Source organism: Sciurus carolinensis, chromosome 12 (assembly GCF_902686445.1).
Source record: "Sciurus carolinensis chromosome 12, mSciCar1.2, whole genome shotgun sequence".
NCBI classification, from domain to species: Eukaryota; Metazoa; Chordata; class Mammalia; order Rodentia; family Sciuridae; genus Sciurus; species Sciurus carolinensis.
The window spans coordinates 78,750,933-78,776,859 of record NC_062224.1 but is presented as its reverse complement, the minus strand read 5'-3'; the positions used below and the strand labels follow the sequence as shown (position 1 = coordinate 78,776,859).

Sequence of the window (25,927 nt, the reverse complement as noted above, 5' to 3'; positions counted from 1 at the left end):
TCTGTTCCACTATCCTTAATATTAAGTGTTGGCGAGGATGTGGGGAAAAAGGTACACTCATACATTGCTGGTGGGGTTGCAAATTAGTGCAGACACTCTGGAAAGCAGCATGGAGATTCCTCAGAAAGCTTGGAATGGAACCACCATTTGACCCAGCTATCCCACTCCTTGGCCTATACCCAAAGGACTTAAAATCAGCATACTACAGAGATACAGCCACATCAATGTTCATTGCTGCTCAATTCACCATAACCAGATTGTGGAACCAACCTAGATGCCCTTCAGTTGATGAATGGATAAAGAAACTGTGGCATATATATACAATGGAATATTACTCCACAATGAAGAATGATAAAATTATGGCATTTGCAGGCAAATGGATGAAATTGGAGAATATCATGCTAAGTGAGATAAGCCAATCTCAAAAAACTAAAGGACGAATGATCTCGCTGATAAACGGATGAGGACATATAATGGGGGGTGGGAGGGGTTAGCATTAGGGTTAGGGTTAGGTTTAGGGTTAGGGATAAGGAAGGTGGTAAGAATGGAGGAAAGAAGGACTGTATAGAGGGAAAAGAGGGGTGGGAAGGATGGGGGGGAAGGGAAAAAATAATGAATCAAACAACATTACCCTATGTAAATTTATGATTACACAAATGGTATGCCTTGACTCCATGTACAAATAGAGAAACAACATGTATCCCATTTGTATACAATAATTTTTAAAAAAAAAAAGCTTTTCCTAATGTTCGCAAAACGACTGCTATAAATTTAGGCATCACATATGAAGTTTATTTAGAAAGAAAAAGAAATGCAAAATATGAAAACTGATGTCATCTGAATCCATCTATTTTATCAAGAAGTCAGTGTCTTTCCTGGAAATCCCATGTTAGATTTTTCATTGGCTAGAACTATATCATGTAGCCAACTAGAGCAAGGAATCTTGGAGAAATGTTATTTTCCTCTGAGTACATGGCTGTCCTGAACAAAATCAAATTCTCTTATTAAAGAAGGGGGGATAAATATTGGGAAGGCAATACTGTCTGCCATGATTTTCCACCTAATTTTTCATATATGCTATAAATAATTAACTTTATTTGTTTAAAATTAGCCAAATAACTTTCCCATAATCTTCATTGAATAAGCAATCCTTTTTTCACTGATTTGGCACACATCTACATTATACTTTAAAATGTAGAGGTTTTTAAAGTAGATGTTCTAACAATGTTCAGAAAAGCGTGTAATGTCTCAGTTCACTTCTACTCTCTTCTCTTGGAAAGGGTAAAAAAGAATAGGTTATCTTATGAGGTATATGTTCATATATACTCCCCAAAACTATAGTGAGAATCAGGGTAATGAAAATTTTTTAAAAGAGGGGAGGAGTTCCATGTAAAACTCAAAGTCTAGGATTTATTACCCCCTTCACACAGAAAGTAAAACATAACTTTCCCATTATCAATGACAGGTCACTGAGCTGGCAGAGAGCTCTTCAATCTCCAGCACTTGGATCAGAGGTGAAAGAGTTAGCAGCTGTGGGATTGCATAGCTCTTCTGTAACCCAGTTTATTTATCACCCTTACTAAAAACTCTAACCAATCCCTCATCAATGAACTCCATCTTGCAGCCCACCCCACACCCTACACCTTTAATGCCTGATATTTTTCCCCTCAGAAATTCAACACAACAGGATAATTTAAGTGTTAGTGATAAATACTCAAAGAGGTACTCCATAGGGGTTACAAAACCTACCACAAATCAAAATAAGCTGTCAAAAACTGAAATGAATTGCCTTGTTAACCCATTTCTTTAATCTATCATTTAGGGAAAATAGCTCATCCTCTGATTGCTCCTTATTCTGCAAGCAAGTTTGCTCTGGATGGGTTCTTCTCTTCCCTTAGGACAGAATATTTACTGTCCAAGGTCAATGTGTCAATCACTCTGTGTGTGCTCGGCCTCATAAACACAGGTAAGGTTAAAATACTGGAATAAATGATCAACAGTTGGACTATCTGCCTTACTTTTTGGATAAAGGGTGGTAAAGAGAGGTACTGTAGTCCCTGACACAATGAGTCACTCAGCAAGATGCAGTGACTGACAGAAGTCCAGTGCTCTCTCACTAATGAAGCACTTCTGTCACTGGTGGAGTCTCTAACCACTCTTTGATCCTCCTTTCCATTTTGACCACCAAGTTTATTAAGTGACACCACATTCATCACCTTATCCTTCCCTGAATACCTTATTCCCTCATGGACTCTCAATGACCGTTACATTTTTTTTCTTGGTACTAGGGATGGAACCCAGGGCCTTATGCTTGGTAGGCAGATGCTTGACCACTGAGTTATAGTTTCAGTCCTATTTTTCATTTTTATTTTGAGACAAGGTCTTAAAGTGTTTCAGGCTGTCCTTGAACTTGTGATCCTCCCACTTCAGCCTCCAGTGTAGCTAGAATTTCAGGCCTGTGCCACCACACCCAGCTTACTTTTTTTACATAGGACTTATAAAATACAAATGTGTTTCTCTTAGTAATATAAATAGCAATACACGCTGATAACATAAGCCCTTAGTATCCACTGACACTAAGAAGTACACAATATCAATTTTTTAGTATTCTTGTCCAAAATGTATCACCTCACCCAAATCAGATCAATGGATAAACCCAAATGCAGGGACATTCCTCAAAACAACTGATCAGTACTGTTCAAAAGTAACAAGGTCATGAGAGATAAGGAAAGACTGAAGAACTGTCATAGATTGGAGAAAAAATAAGAAGAAATTTCTACTAAGTAAAATCCTGGATATAATCCTAGCACACAAAAAAGACATTAGGGAAAAATAAGTTCTGTAACAAAGTTAATTTTATTATACTTATTCTTGATCATTGCACAATGATCATGCATAATGTGACAATCAGGAGAGGTAGGATGTGGTATATAAGAGGACACTTGGTACAATTTTTACAAGTTTTCTCTAAGTCCAAATGTAAGTTTATCTATAACATGCATCAAATGTTAAAATAAAAGTGTATTTAAAGAGTAATTGAGACCGGGCATGGTGGTGCATGCCTGTAATCCCAATGGCTTGGAAAGCTGAGGCAGGAGGATCACAGGTTCAAAGCCAGCCTCAGCAAAAGCAAGACACTAAAGCCACTTAGTGAGACCCTGTCTGTAAATAAAATACAAAATAGGGCTGGGGACGTGGTTCAGGGGTTGAGTGCCCCTGAGTTCAATCCCTGATACCCAAGAAATTAAAAAAAGAAAGAAAGAATAATTGTGTAGCAGTTACAGAACAGGAGAGACAGAGGCACAGAGTGAAACAACAGAGGGAAGGAGAGACAGGGAAGCTGTATGAGAAGGACATGAAAACTTGGAAGGAGAGAGAAGGTAGCAGTAGCATTTCTTCTCAGTGAGAGTGGTTAATGTTAAGAAAGGAGGAAAAACCTGTATCTTTCCTTTGACAAGTCAGTAAGTCATCACCATACAGCTCTCTCTTTTTGCTCACTGACACTTCCTGTTAGCTGCTGGGTTGTCATGTGACTTTCGTCCTTATTTTGCTCTTCCTGTATTAACTCCCCACTCCAACCAAAACACCCAAGACAGGAGCATGATTCAGGTCTCCCAACTGATCACCTCTAACTGCCCCCACGAATCTCTTTCCAGGGAGGCAAAGCCTCTGTTAGAACCAAGGTGTCTCTAGGACCAACAGGCTTTAAACATACCCAACTCTCCATATATTCCCTATAGGACATGTGATTTCAGACATTGGCAAATAGTCCCTGACTGCTATGCTATTGCTGCCTGCAGTTCTTCAGTCATATATACTCTACTCGTCTTGGATAACCCCACACTTCCCTTGTCATTCTACAGAAACAGCCATGGAGGCAACTTCTGGGATATTATCTGAACATGCAGCTCCAAAGGAGGACTGTGCCCTGGAGATCATCAAAGGGGCAGCTCTGCGTAAAGAGGAAATTTACTATGGCACCTCATACTGGAATGCTCTCCTGCTGGGAAATCCAGGGAGGAAGATCATGGAATTTCTCTCATTGAGGAAATATAAATTTGACAGATTACTAAACGACTAGTAACTCCCTTAGGACTGACCATGGTAAGGGATGTTGGAGTATTCTGCCCAATATTTCTGCAAGCTCTATTCATGAAAATACCTTCTGAAAGGGATAAAGAGTGCTTCCAGAGACATGCAAATCACAGGGTACATCTCACAATTGGAAGGAGTTCCTCTAACACTTGCACAGTGGAAATTTAATTGTAATAAATGTCATGAACCACTTTACAGCCTACATTTGTGAAAGTGATAGTAACATTAGGTATAATTAAAAGATAGTTATATCCAATTTACCTCTTATATGTAATAATATTATGATGCTTAATATGATATTAATTATAATAAAGGTCACATAAACTTTATAAAATCAAAACTGATAGCTATAACTTGAGCTTACTCAGCATGATTCCTTTAAAACCAGAAACTACAAGTGACATTTTTCAATGTTCATCTCTTATTTTGTGGTCTGAATTTTTTATCTATTCTGAATTGAAGAAACCATACTACTCATCATTTAGTGGACATCATATCTTTGTCATTTCTGCATATTTCAGATACTCTTCATATTATTGTACATTGCTTCTCTGAAAAGGAGGACACCTGAACATGAGTCACTAAGGCAAACTCAGAAGGCAGATGGGTCCCTAGAAACCTGAGTCACAGAACTTAGGCTGGTATATTTCTCTTAGAATTCATTAAGCATCTATATAAGCATCTATCTATATTCTCAAAGTATATTGGAAGTTTGGAGAGAAGGGATTGGAGTTCAAATCCCACCACTTGCTCATTTAGTCATGCATTCATTCAACAAACATTGCTAGGTATCACCTGACTATGACCAAATGGGAAACAAAACATCAGCTATACTGACAACTCAGCAAAACCCTCTATTGGTCAGCACCCAATAGGTGAGAGATGGTACCCACATGTTGGATGATTTTAGTAGAGTCTAATAAAAAGGGGATTATCTACAAAAGTGTGAGGAAATCCTACACGAGCAATAGTGTAGTATCTCAGGGCTAGTTACAGTTCTTTCTACCCAGAGGCCTGTAGACACAAGAGGACAGTACTGTTAACAGAACCCATGACAGACAGACCTGTTTGGAGAGTGCCACATGACAGAGCTGTGCCATTTGGTTAGAGGATGTAGTCACTAAAGACCAAGAAGAAGAAAACTGGGGCAATAAACATCAAGCTTCACTTTTTCCCCCTCTTTGATCTCTGGTCAGTACTTTTCATTAGCTGAACAGGGGAGCAAAGCAAAAAACTGGTATAGACCATACTTTTCAGCTTCCCCATGCACCAAGCAGGGTGGAAATGAATGGAAGTGGTTCTAGAGAGATGGATGGAATATCTAGATAGATAGATAGATAGATAGATAGATAGATAGATAGATAGATAGATAGACAGACCCAGCATGAGCTCAACACTCCCAAACATAGGGTCCTGCCAAGTGATGCTAAGACACAGATATCTTTTCCTGTCTCTGAATCTTAATGCCTGGGCAGTAGGACAGATTAGAGTCTATAGAAACCCACCAACCACATAGAAAAGAAACTGGAGCAAAGATTGTGAATATGGCTAGTCTTAGATAGGGGTCTTCTCCGGTTATGCTCAACACATGGCAGTAAGAGAGGCCTGACTGCACCTGTGTGCAAGAAAAGACACCAAAAGCGTGAAGTCTGGTTTCTAACTAGATAGTATACTAAACACAAGCAGGCACGGCTGCACACTAGCAAAATGCAATCTAATAGACGTCTCAGTTTCTGATCAATCAGATCAACACCACTCAATCTCTTGCAGAAATGAGGCTCCCCTTTCAGAATGAGAAGAGAAAGGATAGCAATTCCATTCATGAAGGATGGAGGCAATATTATAGCTGAGTTAGAATTTGCTGGAGACAGGTAAAAGCTTTCTACAAGATCCTTTCCCCAGAAACTAAAGGAGATGATCTCAAAAAGTAGGTCTGAGAACTGAAACCATCTACACCCACATAGCTTATCATCTTCACTAATGTGACATTAAAATTCCATTGTCCTTATCAGTGTGACTTTACTATTCCAAGAAACACTTGTGCAGTTAGATAAATGTAAAAAGCCCATTTTAAAATGCTCAGTTTTTCAATAGATAGCATTGAAAGACCGCTACTCCTAAAGACTCCCTGGATCCCTCACTTCCAAACCCTGGCTATACTGTGCTCACTAATCCCAAACTGCTATATTATAATCCTTACCCAATACTCACTGAACCACCTTGCAAAAACCCTGCCTTAAACTAGATGCCAGCACCTCATAAACACTCAGACTTTACCCTCCCCATTCTGGCAGACTCTGGCTATATGGAGGTAGTACTCCTCTTTACCTGGGTAAGCAAGAAACCCAGTTTGCCTTATCAGCAAGTTGTTTCATTTGCTCTCAAGCAGACAGCATTCAATAAGCCCTTCCCAAGAGATCATTTTTTTAATATTTACTAATATTTAATAACATATACATTAAAAAAATTTTACATGATGCCTTCACACCTTTTTTCCTTAATAAAATGTTATAAAGGGAGTCGAAGACTTTTGTACTCAAAAGTAACCTCATGAACCTCTTCCCTTTCAGCCAGAGGTAAAATAGTTATATCTTAAAATTGGTTTGTAGGTTTCACATCCATGTTCTTGTATGTTAATTACATATGTATCCATCCATAAAATGTTACATTGTTCGATTGCTTTAAATTTACCTAAATGTCAAAATTCTGCTACTTGCTTTTTTAATTTTACATTTTTTGATTTATTTTATTGTACATTATAATTATACATAATAGTGGGATTCATTATGCCATATTCATACATGTATATAATTTTTTATTGTTTGTTCTATTTAGTTATACATGACAGCAAATGCATTTTGATTCATTGAACATGAATGGATGATAAGTATTATTCCATTGCTTTACAAACATATTACAATTTGTACAACACAATGTATACAAATGTGTATTTCCTCTATATAGTCCAAGAGATCGTCTTAAGGGTTCCTAACCTGCTCCCCTGTCCCCACCTCTCAGAAGTGTCAGGGTTTCCAGCAACTGGAGTCAACTTCCAATTTTAGTAGTCCACCAGCAGAACAATGGCCCTTATCATTGGACCAGTTCCACTTAAAAGAACCTGCCCTGTCTAGCTTACTTTATCATGAGCTTAATGATACAGGCACAATGTCCGTGTTCACATCACATGTGGAATCCAGGTGTATATCACTCACATCTCACACTGACATAAAATTTAGCATCACTTTGTGAATTCTAAAAGGAATTCTGCCCTCACTGAAAGGATTCGTGAGCACTCCAGTGTTATGGAGGGAAAAAAGAAGACTGAGTTTCTATCCATTCAGTGTATGTCTCTTAAGCCAGGAGTTTACCCCTTGGTAGTGCCCCTCTCAAAGTGCTTTACCACTTATCTGAGTCCAACTCTCAGGTAGTCCAACATCTTTCTTCCTTCTCTCCCATTTATCATGCACAGTGGCCATAGTTGAGGCTACCCAGCAATATCTTTTAAAACAGAAATAATATCTTCCCATGAAAAAGTTATTTTAATCATTAGGAAAATAAGAATTTTACCAAGTATTACATTTGTAGTAGCCAAAACAAAATTGAAAACAGCCTTAATGTTTACCCACTGGAAAATGTTTAAATTAGAGGACATTAATATTATGAAACCACTATGTCATAGTAAGAAGGGATCAAGTTGACTTATATGTACTCACACAGAAGAAACTCCAAGGCATATGGAATGAGCAGGGATGGAGAATGGGAAGGCTAACTATATGAGGCATTATTCTGAGACCTTACAAAATTAGGAATGTCTTGCCCTAAGGGGTAGACCTGAGGTTCTTAAAATGGTAGTATGATGGACTGAGTTGTAAAAGGCAGGTTTAAACCCTAATCCCTAGTACCTCAGAATATGACTTTATTTGGAAATAGATCATTAGTTACATTGAGATGAGGTCATGGTGAATGAGGATGGTCAATATGAGTCCTTACAAGGAGGCAGCCATGGGGAGGTAAAGGCACACAGAGAGAACAGTGTATGGTAACAGGAGCAGAATTCCAGTGATGAAGCTGCAGGCAACCAATGTCAAGGACAAAAACCTCCACCAGCAGTAAGAAGGGGCAAGGAAGCATTCCTCTCCACTGATTGCAGAGGGACTGTGGCCCTACCAGCAGTCTGATTTTGATTTTCTAGCCTCCAAGACTGAGAATGAATAAATTTCTACTGTTTTAAGCCACCCAGTCTACTTTGTTGCTGAAGCCCCAGGAAATGAATGCAGGCAGTAATATCATAACCTTGGGCTACCAACAAAGACAAGTCACGAGGTACAGGTCTCTTGACAGAGAGTTTCACTTCTAGGAAAAATGTGATATGATTAAAACAGAATCATGTCACACCTACATCAAAACCCACTCGGAGTAAAGATCTAAGTCCTTACAGAGACCTAAAAATCCCACATGATCTCGTTCCTCATTAGCTTTTAGACCTATTCTCCTACTAGTTTCCCCTCCCCTCTCCCACCACATTGGCCTACCTATTCTTGGAATGTGTTCAGTACATTCTTTGTGCCTGGAATGACTCACAGGCCGGCTTCTCTCTTCCTTCAGTTTTTTCCTCAAAAGTTGCCTTCTCAACTAGGCCTTCCTTAACCACCCTACATGAAATTTCAGAACTGCCCAGATATGTTATATCTCCCTTCTCTGATTTTTATTTGTTTTGTTTTTGGTTTTTTTGTTTTTTGTTTTTGTTTTTGTTTTTGTTTTTTTGGTGCTGGGGATCAAACCCATGGCTTTGGGCTTGCAAGGCAAGCACTCTACCGACTGAGCTATCTCCCCAGCCCCCTTCTCCGATTTTTATATCTCCTGCCCCCCCCCTTTTTGGTTAATTATCTTGTTTATTTTATGTCCCTGTTCAAATTACTATGGCTGCCTAACAAACATCCCCAAATTTAGTGCCTTAAAACATGAAATATGTGGACCACTCACAAATGAGCAGCCTGGGCAGAGATCAGGTGGGTTACTTAATTACTGCTCCATCACTGAGACTGCAGTGACTTAAAAGAATCATCAGATAGTTTGCTCATGCATATGTCTGGTACCTGTGTTAGAAATACCTAAACAATTGGGACTTGAAATAGCTACAGGGGCCTGAAGAACATCTTGGGCATCTCTCTACCTTTCTATTGTCTCTCAGATTGGCAACTTCGGAGCTACTGAACTTCTTACAGAGCCTCAGGACTCCAGCCATAAGTCCTAAGAGAAAGAGTCAGGCAGAAGTTGAACTGCCTTCTAGGACCAATCATACACTTGTGATCAAAGCAGTTCTGAAGACCCACACATTTTGAGGAGAAGGGAACACAAACCTCACCTCTTGTTGGAGAAGTGTCAGTGTTACAACATAAGAACAACATGTGGGATAGGCAACATACTAAAGTATCCACCTTTGGAAAATACCATCTGCCACACTCCTCCTACTAGAACTGGCTTTGTCACAGACCCAAGTCCAGCTGCTTGCCACTTGAAAGGCAATACTTGGGAGATGAGGGTTGGTGGGAAGGAAAAGAGGTTTACTCAATGTCCATCCTGAGAAGATAGAGGAGCTATTATTCTCAAAGTTCCATCTTGAGGAACTCAGGGAATGCATAGGGCTTTTATAGGGAAGGAAAGGAGGAACAGGGAGAAATGGGCAGGAAGACTATGTGCTGAGAGGGGTCTTTGTCATCCAGGTCTGTGTCTGAGGCTAGTTACAATGTTACAAGTTAAATATTACAGCAATCTACTTGCTAGGTCTAGTTAGTAGATACATGGAATTAAAGAATAAGAAGGGTGTTACACATTCCAGTGTTAACTGAAGGTCACCAGATGTTCTGAGTTCTGTAAAGCTAAAGAAAGATTATTTAGCAGTTACCATCTTAATATTGAGGTATGGTTTTCCTTTAGAATTTAGAATGCCAGGGAAAAGGAGGGGTAATCAAAGGACACTTCAAAAATGGGCAGCACTGTTACAGCTTCATGAGGACAGGAGTTTTGTCTGCTTAGTTTCTTATACCCCAGCACCTAGAGGAACACCTGCCACATTGGTGCTGAGCCAGAGAAAATCATGAGGGGTCTGGATGCCAATGATGAGCTATTGCATCAAACCCAGAATGCAGAGTTTCTGGGGCTGACGCAGGACAGGCAAAAAGCCAGGTTCATAAGAGAAGAGCCCTGCAGATTGTCAACAGGATGGAGGAAGGAAGGCTGATCCGGAGGAGAGATGAGTGTTGAGACAGGAACATGATCAAAGGGCAAATCTACATCCAAAGTCAAGTTGAAATTAGTTTTCATCAGGCCCAAAGACAAACTAAAGACTTCGGACTGTTCTATGTAAATAGACATTTCCCTGATTCTGCCCACTTGCAGTTTTTCAGATGGCCCGGGTGAGGAGGAGAACAATGTAAGCAGTGAAACAATATCGATGATGTTAATATTAAATTAGATCTTGCTTCTTTTTCCAGTGGTGTGTGGGTCCCTGTTTAACAACTAGCGCTCCAGAGAAAAGCAGGGGTAAATTCCTGAATTTCTGATTTGTAGCATCTGCCTATTTCTGGCATGTAAATGGTCAGTTTCAAGCCTCCCACGTGATGTGGCTCTCTGTGAATGAGGAGATGGGTATCATGGGCTTCTCAAGCCTCGACAGCCGGCTCTGGCACACCATAGCGACTCTCTCTTCCGCATTCCTGACAGAATTAATTGCTTTTAAACAGTCGGCTCACTGTCTCGCCCCTCCAGGATTTGAAGTCAAACTCTGATAACATGAATCAAACTGATTTTTTTTTTTTTTTTCCCTGTTAGCAAGCACGGCCAAACTGACTAGCTTGGCTCCGATTGCCAGAGAAAGAGAGGGAAGTGGGGCTCCCAAAGACATGGGATGTCCACACTCTTCAGTTCTAAGAGCATTGGCATACGGATGGAACCAACAGCCTCAAAGTGTCAGAGAGTCCTACAGTCTAGACTTTCATGTTTGTAAGCCCTGCTTTCCCCTGAGAGTAACAGAAAATTCAACTGTCTGACACGGCTGAATCATGTAGAGATTTACTTTCCTCCCATAATAAAAGTTTGGGTGCGGCAGACCAGAGTCTTCAGGGAGCCAGACTTCCTCTCTCTTTCCACTCAGCTATCCATCTTCCTCCTCGTAGCTGTGTGGCCTTGAGACAGCTGCTCTGCCTTCAGAATTACTCTTTTTTTTTTTTTTTCTCAGCAAGAGAAAAGACAAGGTGAAAGGCAGAAGATGCATGTGGGCTGAATTCAATCCCTGAGAGAGTGCATCCTGGGAAGCCCTTCATACAGAGTCACATTACATGATCACCTTTCCCAGCAGGAGAAGTCGATAAATGGATTTTCAACCAGGCATTTTGCCAATCCAAACAAAATTTGGGGTTCTCTTAGGCCAGCAGGCATTTGTCGCAAGTGTAAATCACCACCAAAGCAGAAAGGACACATAATTCCTAAGATATCAGGCTCTCAAGCCCACCGACAGCATCCATTCCCACAGACTATCTGTAAGATTCTATCTGGTCATGGCTCCATACTGGAAATCACGCTAGGCCTTCCACCTTTTCAGATTTCCCTTTGGGAAACTGTTAATCCCTCACCTTGGTTTAAAAAAAAAAAAAAAAAGTGTAATCAAAGGTTCTAGATATCAGGTGTGAGGGAGCCCAGAGGATTGACACCCAAAATCCATCATTTATATTGGGATTCACTCTTGGTATTATATATTCAAAAGGTTTGGACAAATGTATAATGATAAATATCCACCATTATAGCATCATACAAAGTAGTTTTACTGCCCTAGAAATTCTCTGAGTCCTGTCTTTTTATCTTCAGAGGAGATGACTCTCATTGACAGGCTTCCCACCTGCTGTTCCCAGAGAACTATTCTCAAGGACAGTTAAGTCTTATCTCTATACCAAGTCTTTCCCTAGAGCATCTATGCTTCTGTTCTCCATGTATACTAGATTGTTTTCCTGGGCTAGACTGCTCTCGGCCAGCATCTGAGACCCATCCTAGAGGATGGTTGCTGTGGTCTGAATGTGTTTCCCAAAAGTTCATGTGCTACAAATTTATCCCCAAAGCATCAGTGTTGAGAGGTGGAATCTTTTGGCTATGACTCTGTGCTGATTTTGCCCTCATGAATGAAGTAATTAACTCACAGAGTAATGGATTGATAGGTTATCCTATTAATAGTGACCTTTGCTGGAAAAAAATTTTTTTAAATCAAGCTCTCTGGTTTGCTTGCTCTGTCTCACTGCATGCTGCTCTCTGCTATGTTATGCTGATGTACAAACAAGGCCCTTAGCAGATGCTGAGGCTGGGTATGAAGGGATACTCTTGGACTTCCCAGCCTCCAAAATCACAGACCAAATAAATCTTTTCTGTATAAATTACCCAATATGGTATTCAGTTATAACAACAGAAAACAGAGTGAGACAATAGTCTATGTGACAGACTTCAAGGGACTGAATTAAAGATTCTCCAGAGTGGTGGTGTCCAAAGCTTTTGATCACATACTTCATCATTAAATCATTAAAAAATTTTGATTAAGCATATATACTTCTAAAGGAGATACAATAATCATTTATGTAACATATGCATACAATAATTACTAACATACAACATGCAGACATAAAAATCTTTAAAGGACAAGATAAAATAAATATGAATTCCAATCTTTGCTTCTCAAACCCCAGTAGTTTTTACTACACGTCTCCTTTAGACACATGACTCTGAAGTTGCATTAGAGTAAGAAGGCAGCATAGGCTTCTAACTATTTCTTTAGGACTTGAGTTATGGGTCGGACCTTCTCCTGGCTCAAGATGAACTCCCATTCCCCTGTCAAGGTGCTGGAGGGCACCACCCCTTCTGATATTGCCTAGGTCTAGGCATTTTCCAAGAAATTTCTTCATTTGTGCTCTGGGACACATATACTAACAAGTCCCAGAAGCATCCCTTACTTTCTCAAGGGAAGTACGTAAATAAGCTAATTTGTACTAGTAAGGGAAAGGGACATACATCGGCCACTCTGTATGAGTATTCATGACGTCTCACAATGTCAACATCTCAGCACCCCTAGTTTCATCCTTCCCCAGGGGGATTGTTTTGGGGTTTTTTTGATGTTATTTTATATTTTCCTTTTTAAACTTTGTACCTATTGCCTGTCAAAAATTCTGCAGAAGTACAACTCTTAATAAAATAATGCTGGCCCAGTGCTTTGAAATGATAGCTCTCACCCACAGGACAAAGAGAATAAAACTTTATAATGCACTTCAGGTAAACATAGTCTGAGAACCACTCCTGCTAAACCTCTTTTGCTCAAATGTGGCTAAGAGGGTTTTGACACTGACTCCCAGTGGTCAATCACTGCCCATCCCTTACCCTACACCCCACCCACCTACTGCATCCCCTGAAGTGAGACCAGACCAGAACAACAACTGGGAGAGATCCATCCCAATCCGCAAGGATCAACCAAAACCTAACTACCGGATGATTGATCAGTGATGTTTTCATAGAAAGATCTTGACTAAGATTAGGGAACATGAAAGAAATGGGAGAGTTGTCAAAATGCAAATCAAAACTACTCTAAGAGTTCACCTCACTCCAGTCAGAATGCAATTATCAAGAATACAAGCAACAACAAATGTTGGCAAGGATGTGTGGCGGGGGGAAAGTACACTCATTCATTGCTGATGGGACTGCAAATTGGTGCACCCATTATGGAAAGCAGTATGGAGATTCCTCAGAAAACTTGGAATGGAGCCACTATTTGAACCAGCTATCCCCCTCCTCACATTATACCCGAAGGACTTAAAATCATCATACCACAGTGATGCAGCCATGTCAATGTTTACAGCAGCTCAATTCACAATAGTCAAACTATGGAATCAACCTAGATGCCTTTCAACAGATGAATGGATAAAGAAACTGTGGTATATATACACAATGGAATATTACTCAGTCTTAAAGAAGAATGAAATTATGGCATTTGCTGGTAGGTGTATGGAGCTGGAAAATATCATGCTAAGTGAAATAAACCAATCCCAAAAAACCAAAGGTCAAATGTTTTCTCCAGTATGTGCATGTTAATTCACAATAAGGGGGCTAAGGAAAAATAGAGATACTTTGGATTAGACAGAGGGGAGTGAAGGGAGGGGAGGGACTTTGAGGGTAGGAAGGATAGTAGAATGAATTGGACATTATTACCCTATATACATATATGATTTCATGACTGGTGTGATTCTACATCATGTACAACCAGAAGAATGAGAAGTTATACTCCAATTATGTACGATGTGTCAAAATGCATTCTACAGTCATGTAGAACTAACTAGAGCAAATTTTTAAAAATAAGAAAAAAATGGAGTCACTTATGTCAACCCAACAACAACAACAACAACAACAAAAAGTAAATAAAGCTAGGAGGTTATGAAGGAAGAAACCTTGACCTGAGATTTTTTTGCCTGAGAATAACTATCACAAAGGACTCTGCTGGAACCATGAGATTGCACAGAGGCCACTGCAGCCTTATATAAAAATAATTCCACAAACTGTTCATCTTTGGACTTAGGACACTTTTTATTAACCACTGTAACCAAGGATTATTGTTTGAAAATAACTGATGCAACCTCCTCATTTTTGCCTTTAAAAACTTACTCTTCTACTTCTTTGAATGCGCCCATAGTTTACTATGCAATGCATATTCCCATTGTAATACTCCCAAGTAAATTTCACTATTCTTTGAAGAATCTCTGATTACTTTTTATTTTGTTTTGTTTTTGTTTTATATTGACAAGTATGACTTGGCAATCCTTCTATTGAGTACCCTCAAAGAAATTAAATCATCCTGTGATAAAGGTGTCTGCAACCCCATGGTCATCACGGCATTATTCATGGTGTGTGTGTGTGTGTGTGTGTACATAAATATATACATATATGTATATGAATACACATATATATACACACACAAATATACACATGATGTACATATGTACATATATATGTATACACATAATGGAATATTATTAGACCTTAAAAAAGGAGATCCTGTCATTTGCAACATGTATACATGTATGAACCTAGAGGACATTATGCTAAGTAAAATAAGCTAGAACAGAAAGACAAACACAGCATAACTTCACTTAATGCAGAATCATAACAAAAAAAAAAACTCAAAACACATAGTATCGAAAGGTAGAACATTTTCAATGGTTACCATTAGAGTCAAAATGGGGGATGGGGAGATAGAAATCAGAGCACATAGCTTCATTTACACAGGTTAAATAAGCCTACAGAGCTAACTACCAGGTAGGGGATGGCACCTCCATGAGGGTCCCTGCTGGACCCAAGAATTAAATTTCATAAGATAAATTAATAAAAGAAAAGTTTTCAAATATATTTAATAAAATTTTTGTGGCACTAGAACTCTCATAAGGAAATGAAGATCAAAAGAAGCAGTTTGAGTCAGTTACTTATATGCTGAATTGGACAAAGAATGGTAGACCATGAAAATTTGATAAGGGCTCAGATATTTAACTGGACACGGAAGTGACTAAAAGGATAAAAATTAGTTTAACAAGGTTGGTTTGCACATTTTTCTCTTGGCCTCAATTTCCTGTCCTTAATAATAAAAATATTGCTTTTTTTCTTAGTTTAAGGAGGACAAGTATCTCATGGGAATTGCAACTTGTGCTTTAAAAAAAAAAAAAACTCAAAGGTCAGAGTGATCTTCTGACCCTGATGTTTCGTAAATGCCTTTAACTTAAGTAGTCAATATGCCAGAATGGCACAGCTTAACACTTCACCAGAAGGAGGACAGTTAACAAAATTGTATTATATACTAGAACTTACTAAGAGAGATTTTAGATTCTTTCATGGCCCTCTCTCCCCACACACACATACCAAAGTTTAACTATGTGAGTAATGGGTATGTTAGTTTGCTTGACTATGGTAATCATAGATACAATTATAGCATAATATGTAAGTACTTATATAAAATATATACATATGATAAAACTATATTACATATCATTTTGTATTTACATATACTGTATGTAACTACATATAGATATGTTATAGATATAGATATATAAATTAATTCTTAAAAAATAGAAAAACGTATATACCGAGCAGTGGATAGCTGGGTCAAATGATATACATATAAGACTGCATGACCGATGTGATCCTACAATAGGTACAATCATAAAAATGAAAACTTACACTCCATTTATATGATTTATCAAAATGCATAAATGCATTCTATTGTCATGTACAACTATTAGAACAAATAAAAGATTTTTAAAAAATAAAAGGCATCTAAATTGACAAGAAGTTAACATGCAGACAACATGATCTTGTATCTAGAAAATCTTCCGGAATTCACCAAAAGATCTATTCAGACTAACCATGACCCGTATGAGGATGCAGGATACAAGAATGAGATGATGTTTTAAAATTACTTATGGGATGGCAGCTGCACAACTCTGTGAAAATATGGAAAATTGTTGAATTCAACACTTCAGATGGGTTAAATTTATGGCATGTGAATTTTCTCTCAGAAAATCAATTTGAGCTATTTGTAGTTTGTGCCTCATTTGATAAGTAAGAATTTGTTTTCCTGAAGGTATGATAGAACTTCAAACTTTAGGAATTAAAGGAGACATCATTATATCATTTTTAAAAAAAAAAATAGAAAAATGCCAGATGAACAGGGGCTAAATTGGGGAGCTTTAAAGAAAGGAGTTTCTGAGAAGGTGGGTAAGAAAACAGAGGCCACAGAGGAGGACACATGAGCATTTTGCAAAACCTGGGGGCAGGTCAAAGAGCCCTATGCCATGAGGGCTAAGGCCCAAAGGACACAGCGTTCACATGTCTCTGTGCGAAGAGACTGGCTGATCTGGGACTGTTGGGATGAGGTGTTTCTGGGTTTCCTGCTGTCTTTGGACAGTCCTGTGGCACCCTGAGCCCCAGGTGACACAGTGGACCCAAAAGCTAGCCCACCCCACCACCAAAGAGCAAGGCCCTGACTGGACTTCCCTTCATAGCCTCCCTCTGCCTTCCGGGGTGGCAGCACCACCCAGTGGCTGAATGGATTCCTGGCAAGACTCTACTACCACCTCCTCGTGAAGGAGCCCACAAGCAAGTCACTGTTCGCAGCCCAAGAACAAACCTAGAGGAGGCCAACTCAGCCATCTGGTGACAGCCCTGAGCTGGGAGGAGGAGGACCTGTTCAATAGCGACAGCTAGTGGTCACCCTCAAAAACAAGGTGCTCCAAGCCTGACAGAAAGAAACAAAAAGGCACCCGGAAACCAGGACAGGCAGCTCTGAGTGGAGGTAGGTTCATATCCAAAGCCATTCTTGGGTTCAGTGGTCCGTAAAAACTCCAAATCGTGGTCCTCCAAAGGCCCCTGCCATCTTCTCCGCTCAGAGTTCTCTTCATTCTCCCTTTTTCTGCTCAACCTTTTAAGGCTTAGCCTGACCAATATCGCCTCTAGGAAAATGTTCTTCCTGCCACCCAGGCTCACCTCTTAAGGTTGGACTAGATGATCTCCCAACTCTGTCCCATGCCTCTATAATTTTCTACATCCATCACTTGAGTTTACTGCACCTTAAATTTACCTTTAAAATTCTCTTCTGGATCTGTGTGTAAACGTGTGAAGACACTGACTGTATTTTTCTTACTGTTGCATCCCTAGTACTAAATGCAGTTCTTAGCATGTGTAAGGTATTTAATTTTTGAGAAATAATGCATTCATAGCCCCTATACAAAGACAGTCTTTAGTAGAAACAGAGACCCTGAGCCAAGCATGGTGGCCACACCTGTAACCCCAGCTACTCACAAGTCTGAGGCTGGAAGATCACAAGGTCAAGGTCAACTTCAGCAATTTAGCAAGTCTGTCTCAAAATAAAAAGGGGTGGGGATGTAGCTCAGTGGTTGAAAGCCCCTGGGTTCAATCCCTAGTACTGCCAAAAAGGAAACAGAAAAGGAAGAAGAAACATCCTGGTAACACAACGATTTTGCATTTCAAAGAAGAGGTGTAAATGGATCTAAAAGTCATCTCTCCATTCCAGCCATTTCTCCTTGTACCACATCACCCCGGTTTTTACCTCCCACTAACACCCAGCAGCCCTGAGCCCTTGAGCTGTTGGGAACACCCTCTCCTCTGGGTAGCTTTCTTGATCTTGCCTTTGAGCTGTTGGGAACACCCCCTCCTCTGGGTAGCTCTCTTGATCTTGCCAACTCCAGCAATTTCAACTGCCCCAAAGCCCAGTTCTAAACAGTGTTCTTGTCAGAACTAAACTGCTTATTCACTAACCTGCACCATAAAATCCACTCCAGGGAGTTTACCCTAAAGAAAATATTTTTAAGAGAAAAGCAAACGAATGCATGCAAAAAGATGCCCATTTGCAACATAATCTGTAAAAGGTAAAAAATAGAAAATCTCCATATAAATAAAATAAAATTTCTTTATATAACTTTCATATGAACAAAATTACAAATCACATTGTGCAAAAACTAGTAAGAGTTTCACCATATTGGAACAATTTTATTTTTATTTTATTAGCAAACACATCTGTAGTACTTACTATGTTCAAGCACTATTCTACTCTGAATATTAATGCATTTAAATCTTCAAAACGACCCTAAGAAGTAGGTGTGCTATTATGATTCCCATTACTTATCCCAGAGCACATTTGGTTTGGTGTGACTTAAAATAGAAGTTAAATAGCCTACAGAGCACTTACTTTGAAGGACGCTATGAGTCACTTCAAATATTTTTCTTTTATGTTGTATAATGTGACACACATTTTTAAAATAATCTGTGTTGGGTGAACTTAAAAATGTACATTTTAACTTTTGCCATTATTCCATGGATGGAGAGGTGCCATGTGCTTATTAATCTTTCCAAGTGATTGATTTTAAATGTTTCTTTTTTCCTCCTATGGATGTTTTTATAAAATTATATCAAACAAAATGTACTCATCCACTAACCACTCCTCCATTTTCATTCAGTTGTAGAGTTGATGAGAATCCATTTTATCATAACCACTAAAAAGTCACAGGTAGATGTTCCCAATTGCAGATGTTGCTATGGCAATAGTGATCGCTAACATTTATTGAGTGCATTATGAGTATATTTGATGTAATCCTAAAATAATACAGTAGACTAGATATTATTGCTTTGTTTTTTCCCAGTGCTTGGGATTGAAACCAGAGTCTTATGGGTAATAAGCACATGTTCTACACTCAACTAGATACTACTATTGTTATCTTACAAGGGTGGAAACCCAGATGCAAAAAGGTTAGAAGATTTACCAAACTTAAACAGGCAGTAAGTGGTAAGGTTTAAAGTGATTAAGTTCAACTTCAAGATGAAACAGTCCAACTTCTGAGTGCACCTGCCAATCAATTATTCCTTGCTGCCACTCAAGGCAGAGTGCTTCAGATGAGCTACAGCCTTGAAGAGCAGAAACAGAAGTGATATGTAAATAATCTTGTGGGGATGTGGTTCAGCGGTAGAGCATTACCTGGCAGGTTCAAGGTCCTGAGTTTGCTCCCTAGTACTCACTCTCCCAAATAGTTTAAAACTCTTGTTACAAAGTTGGAACTTATCTTAGCTCTGAATTATTATAATTATAGAAAATTATAGTCCAAATTTCATTTTTATTATGTGAATTCAAGTGTATTTACATTGCATAATCAGTGGTTAATAATTATTTTAAGTATTAGTAGGCTGCATGGCTACTCCTTAATAAATAGATTGTGGTATACTTATGTTATAAAGGATCATGACAGCATTAAAAGACAAAAAATATGGGAAAATTAAAAAATGAAAAGTAATTATGATTTAGTATTAAGAATAGACATAATTATAGATTTAACTACACTCAAAATATGTATAAAAATATACATGCATGTGGACAAAAACTAATATATGAAACTGAGTTGTGATTGGTAGTAGGATTAAAGTACTTATTTTTGTATTTTTAAAAATCTTGGGCTGGGGTTATAGCTCAGTGGTAAAGCACTTGCCTAGTATGTTTGAGGCACTGGATTCAATTATTAGCACCTCCTATAAATAAATAAATAAATGTCCATTGACATCTAAAAATATATATTTTTTAAAAATCTTTTAGTGGTACCATAATTTTTACAAAACTGAATATTTTTTCTACTTGTCACCTTTTTCTTCCTTTTTTTTTTTTTTTTTTTGGCAGTGCTGGTGATGGAACCCTGGTTCTCATGCATGCTAGGCAAGTGCTCCACCACTGAGTCACATCCCCAGTCCTATTTTGCCTTCTTGATCAATCTCCAATGTAAGCCACTCAAGTGCTCTCTGCCAAGCAGTCTGACAACAAACTACTACATCCATTTTCTTAGTCAGATTAGATGTGGTTCAATTTTACTACATCAATTTAAGTATTCTTTGTTACAGATGACTAAAAAACTAGATTGGAAAGTTATGCAGAAATATGTAAAATGTAGGGGGGAAAAGTCTCTGGAAGATATCTCAGTTTGGAAAGCAAGGCCATTTGTGAAATAATTAGAGGCTGCGCCAAGAAACGACAGAGAAGGAAAATTGTCACTTTCAGAAAAGGGACCACACTAGTAAATAACTAACTTTATTAGAGAGGCAGTATCTCCCACATTAGAGTGTCAGCACATTCACTACTGTTGAGGCTGTCGGGATGCTCAGCTGGAAACATTTATCATGGTTGACTGCCTAAGCGATAAGAAAAACAATATGTACAGGAAGAAAAGGAAGTGGAAGCATATTTCAATGAATAGAAGCTTCATATCTTTAATTTCGTGTTAGGAGATGATTTTCGGTAACTCAGTAATACATTCGGTAAGTATGTTCTTTAATAACGTGAAGTTTTTGGTCATAAACTAGGAGTTCTCAGGTTCTGTTTACTAGACAACTCACATACACTGTGGAGAGGAGTTTGGAGCTTTAGTTGAGCCCTAAAAAGAAGAAAGTTTAGAAAGCAGTATTTCATACTGAGAGGACAAGTCATTCTGATATTTAACTCAGAAATAAGCATTATTTCATATTCTGGCAGGCTCAAGGAGGCACACCTGAAATGAAGGATAAAGGGGAAGAACCAAAACTCCTCTAAAGATGGACATATGGTTTGTCCTTTGGAGCAAAACAGAGATGGGGTACCTGGAAGGCCCTCCTTTGTCTGATCTACCGTATTCTTTCTTCTTCCAGCTTACCTACCCCAGGCCTGAGGCTGCATCCCATCAGGGATCTTCAGAGTGAAAGCCTGTGAGCCCATCCTCCTCATGATGCTACGACAAAAAGTAACTTGTTCCTTGTTCAATGCTGGACCCACAAGAATAGACCCAAAGTTATTTGTGCCTTATGGTTTGGTCTTTCAAATTTTTAGCACTGTCAAACTTAAAAAAAAAAAAAAAAGAAAAGAAAAGAAAGAAAGAAAGAGAAATTCTCCAAAGATTGATTTGTTTTGAAATAGCAGTGCAATAGAAATACACATGCCATATTAAACAGAGTACAGTCAAAGAGGCTGAGGCAAGGGCAAGTTTTTTAAGGCAAAATGGGGAGGGTTACATAAGATCTTTTGAAACAATAACCCTTTATTGCAAAGATCAATAACAAGGGTGGCATCTGTCTAAGTCAGAACAGACAGCTGATGAGCAGAAGTCCTTGCAGAAGTATATTTTTGTATAAGGTTGCAGGGGGCTTTGTTTAAGGTTGTGATTCTCATATCACTTTTTGTGAATTGTTCTTGTTATCAGACATACACGCATGAGATTCCCTCCTTTGTAACTTCCCAGCTTTATTTAATATCCTTTTTTATTATTTTTTATTTGGGGTAGAGGTTAGGGCTATGAATTTGATTCTGAAAACTCACACAGCATCTCTACAACAGATAAAGCTCTTGCCAGTATTGAACTCTCTTATAGCACAACTTTTAAGCCATATGATGCTAAAAAGCCTCTACCAACAATGGTGATACAAGGCCACGAAAGAGATGAAAAGGACTGAGTACTATATCCTGTCATGAACGTGAAGTCATAATTTCCCTGTAAAGAGGCAATCCTGCAAATGTATAGGAGTTGAGGAAATATTTTCCTCCTGATGAATTTAGAATTTATCACCTCTGAGAATAAATATTTGTCCTTGGGTTGTTTGTGTGAACATCTAATTAAATACCAGTTAGACACTCTGAAGACCAAAGAGCAGAGTCTGTAAAAACTTTGAATAGAAACAGATTTAATTATGCCAACTCTGAACTGCTGTGCAAACTTAGTCAGCTTTTCCTTCTCTTCAGCAAATACTTGAGCTAGTCAGTGAATAAAGACAATTTATTTAGGCTCATATTTTGGAGGTTCCATTCCATGATCATTTGGTGCCATTGTTTTGGGGCCTGAGGCAAGTCAGCACATCACAGCAGAAGAATGTGGCAAAGAAAACCACTCACATTATGTCCAGGAAATGAAGGAGAGAGAAGAGGCCAATCAAAGTCATACCCCCAATGACCTAAACACGTCCCACAAGGCCCCACCTCTTAAGGATTCTACCATCTTCTAATAATAAGCTGGAGCCAACTCTTTAATACATAAACCTTTGGGGAACATTCCCAATCCAAACTATAGCAAGGTGTCAGGACCATCATGTATTTTCTTATTAAGAGTGCCTGTGAAGCAGTATGGAGATTCCTTAGAAAACTTGGAATGGAACCACAATTTGACCCAGTTATCCCACTCCTTGGCCTATACCCAAAGGACTTAAAATCAGCATACTACAGTGACACAGCTACATCAATGTTTATAGCAGTTCAATTCACAGTAGCTAGATTGTGGAACCAACTTAGATGCCCTTCAATTGATGAATGGATAAAGAAACTGTGGCATATATACACAATGGAATATTATTCAGCCATAAAGAAGAATAAAATTATGGCATTTGCAGGTTAAATGGATGGAACTGGAGAATATCGTGCTAAGTGAAATAAGCCAATCCCAAAAAACCAAAGGCCAAATGATTCTCTGATAAATGGATGATGATACATAAAGGGGGTTGGGAGGGAGACAAGAATGTAGGAAGGATGGATTGTATAGAGAAAAATGTGGTATGGGGAGGGGGTGGGGGAAGGAAAAATAATAGAATGAGACAAACACCATTACCCAATGTACATGTATGATTACACAAATGGTATGTCTCTCCTTCGTGTACAACCAGAGAAACGAAAGTTGTACCCCATTTGTGTAAAAGGAATTAAAATTTTTAAAAAAAGAGTGCCTGTGGCATTATTCTGAAATAAATAACTTGGACTCCAGTAATGCAATGCTGAGAAAACACTGTTGGGGGGTATAGAAAAAGATTCTAAGACAAAAACAACTCTTAGAGTAAACTTGCCATTTCCCAAAAGTTTAGTAGGAAATCACCCAGTAGACTGGAAAGAGAAGCAAAAATAGAACCCCCAAAAGGGGGTCCCCACGAAGTCTTTAACTTCTTAGTGTTGTCTCTTGAAATATGGGAAAAACCATTTTAGCGTAAGTTTGTTTTCTTTTCATAATTGGTATCCGTTTAGTAATCCCAATTCTACAATAAAATCTCATAATCCCACACATGCTTGTATGGTATTGTGGGAAGTAAAGCAACCAGGCTATAAACCAAAGAGTTTTTCCCTTCATGGGCGCCCAAACAAGGCCCAGCATCTATCAAGGAGTCTCTGTCTGGAAGCTCCAGAATATGACAATCAACAAGGGAGCCATGGTTCCCAGTAAACCAGGAAATGAGGAGAAGCACAGAGTGCTGGTCAATCGATGCCAGGTGCCCAGTTTCAAGATTAAACCTTCCCTTTACATCCCATACAGACAAAGGGGACCCTCAGGTGGAGGCCAGGTGATAGAGAGAGTGTTTATCACAACTTGAGTCTAATTTGGTGAACTAGTTTTCTTAAAGCCATTTTATCTAGATTTTCAAAATCATTGACATAGTTATACAAATGATTCTATAATTATTGTAATTTCCACTGCATTGTGGTCACTTTCAAGGTATCATTCCTAAATTTTGTATCTTTTGTACACATTTCTTTCTGATTTTTAATGGACCGTAAATAGTTTTTTGCAGAAATTCATATTATAGTCATCTGTCCTACCCAGTGCTCTAGTGCCCTGAACTCGCTGTTTTAGTCAGCTTTTTCATTACTGGGACCAAAAAACCAAGAACAATTTTAGAGGAGGAAAAATTTAGTTGGTGCACATGGTTTCAGATGCCTCTGTCCATAGAGGGCAGATTCTTGCTTTGGGCCCAAGGTGAGTCAGAACATCATGGCCAAAAGGTGTGGTGGAGGAAAGCAGTGCACACAGAACCAGGAAGGAGAGAGAAAGAAAGAGAGAGAAAGAACTCTCTTCACCATCACAAAATATAAACCCTAGCTGACATGGTGGCACATGCCTGGGAATGGTGGTGACCCAGGAGGCGGAGATAGGAGGATCACAAGTTCAAGACCTGCTTCAGCAACTTAGTAAGACCTTAAGCAACCTAGTGAGACTTTGTCTCAAAATAAAAAATGAAAAGGGTTGGGGATGTAGTTCAATGATAAAGCTCCCCTGGGTTAAATCCTCAGCACCCCGCAAAGAAAAAAGTATATATGTGTGTGTGTGTGTGTGTATGTATGTATGTATATATATATATATATATATATTTTATAGGCATATCTCCAATGATTCACCTCCTCCAGCCACTCCCCCTTACCTACAGTTACTGCCCAGTAAATCCCTATCAGTGGATTAATGCACTGATTAGGTTAAGGTTATCATAATCCAATCATCTCACCTCTCAACTTTCTTACATTGTCTCATACATGAGCTAAACCATAACCCTCTGGAACCCTCTCACTCCACCACATCAATAAAATTCTCTTATTCGGTCACATTGGACTCTCCAACCCCTCCATCCTCTACCCATTCCATCTCTATGTGTTAAACTCCAGATCCCAGCCTTGGACTACTGTGTCATCCTGAGGGAATGTCCTTGCCTTGCTTTCTAGTGCTTGAGAATCCATCCTCTGTTCTTTGCAACTGCCTGTTCCTTGTTTTTTTCTCCTCAGAGAATAGAGGAAGTAGAAGCAGTATAGAGGATTCTGACAAACTCCTCACATTAACAAATGTTACCTTTGTTTGTGGTACTAGGTGTTGAACCCAGGGCCTCCCACATGTGAGGCAAGCACTCTATCACTGAGTTACATCCCCAGCCCTTTTTGCTTTATTTTGAGACAGGGTCTCACTAAGTTGCTGAGGTTGGCCTCAAACTTGCAATCCTCCTGCCTTGGCCTCCTAAGTTGCTGGGATTACAGGTGTGTGCCACCCTGCCTGGCAACGAATGTTATCACAGCTCATTACCTGCCTCATAGGAGCCCACATAAATCATCCAACCATCAGAGTGTGTGGCTCATTTAGACAAGGTGAATTACACAAGTTTACAAATCTGTTCAGTGAACTTGTCTCAATCCAGTGCCCTCTCCACTATTTTATCCTGAACTTCTTGGGAATTCCCTAACTAGATCATTTGTAATAGTTTCTTTTTAATGCATATAAACCAGTTCCTTTCATTTTCCCCCCAAATTTCCTAGTTTAATTGGCTGGGAAATTTTCTTTACAAGATTCTGCCTGCTACTTCACTCTTCATCTTTCAGCCACGTTCCTTTGCTTCTGAAGGAGCAAATCCAGAGCTGGCCTTGGTACAGATTTCTGTGAAAGACCCCAGGTCTTCAGAAGAATGGAATCTCTTCCCAATCCAAGCTGGGAAAGGGGGAAACCCTACA

The 25,927-nt window shown here is 39.1% G+C and overlaps 2 protein-coding genes across 6 annotated transcripts in view; one reads left to right on the top strand and one right to left on the bottom strand.

Moving 5' to 3' along the window:
- Nucleotides 1-4,292, top strand: part of Hsd11b1 (hydroxysteroid 11-beta dehydrogenase 1) — a 55,111-nt gene extending 50,819 nt beyond the window's left edge. For both annotated transcript variants that reach the window (XM_047521133.1, XM_047521132.1), the window contains 2 exons: nucleotides 1,823-1,966; nucleotides 3,864-4,292. In XM_047521133.1, the coding sequence (XP_047377089.1) occupies nucleotides 1,823-1,966; nucleotides 3,864-4,081 (362 nt within the window). In that variant the 3' untranslated portion in view covers nucleotides 4,082-4,292. The remainder of the gene's footprint in view (nucleotides 1-1,822; nucleotides 1,967-3,863) is intronic.
- The window catches only part of C12H1orf74 (chromosome 12 C1orf74 homolog), a 123,611-nt gene that overhangs the window by 71,184 nt on the left and 26,500 nt on the right, over nucleotides 1-25,927 (bottom strand). The gene's annotated exons all lie outside the window — the stretch shown is intronic.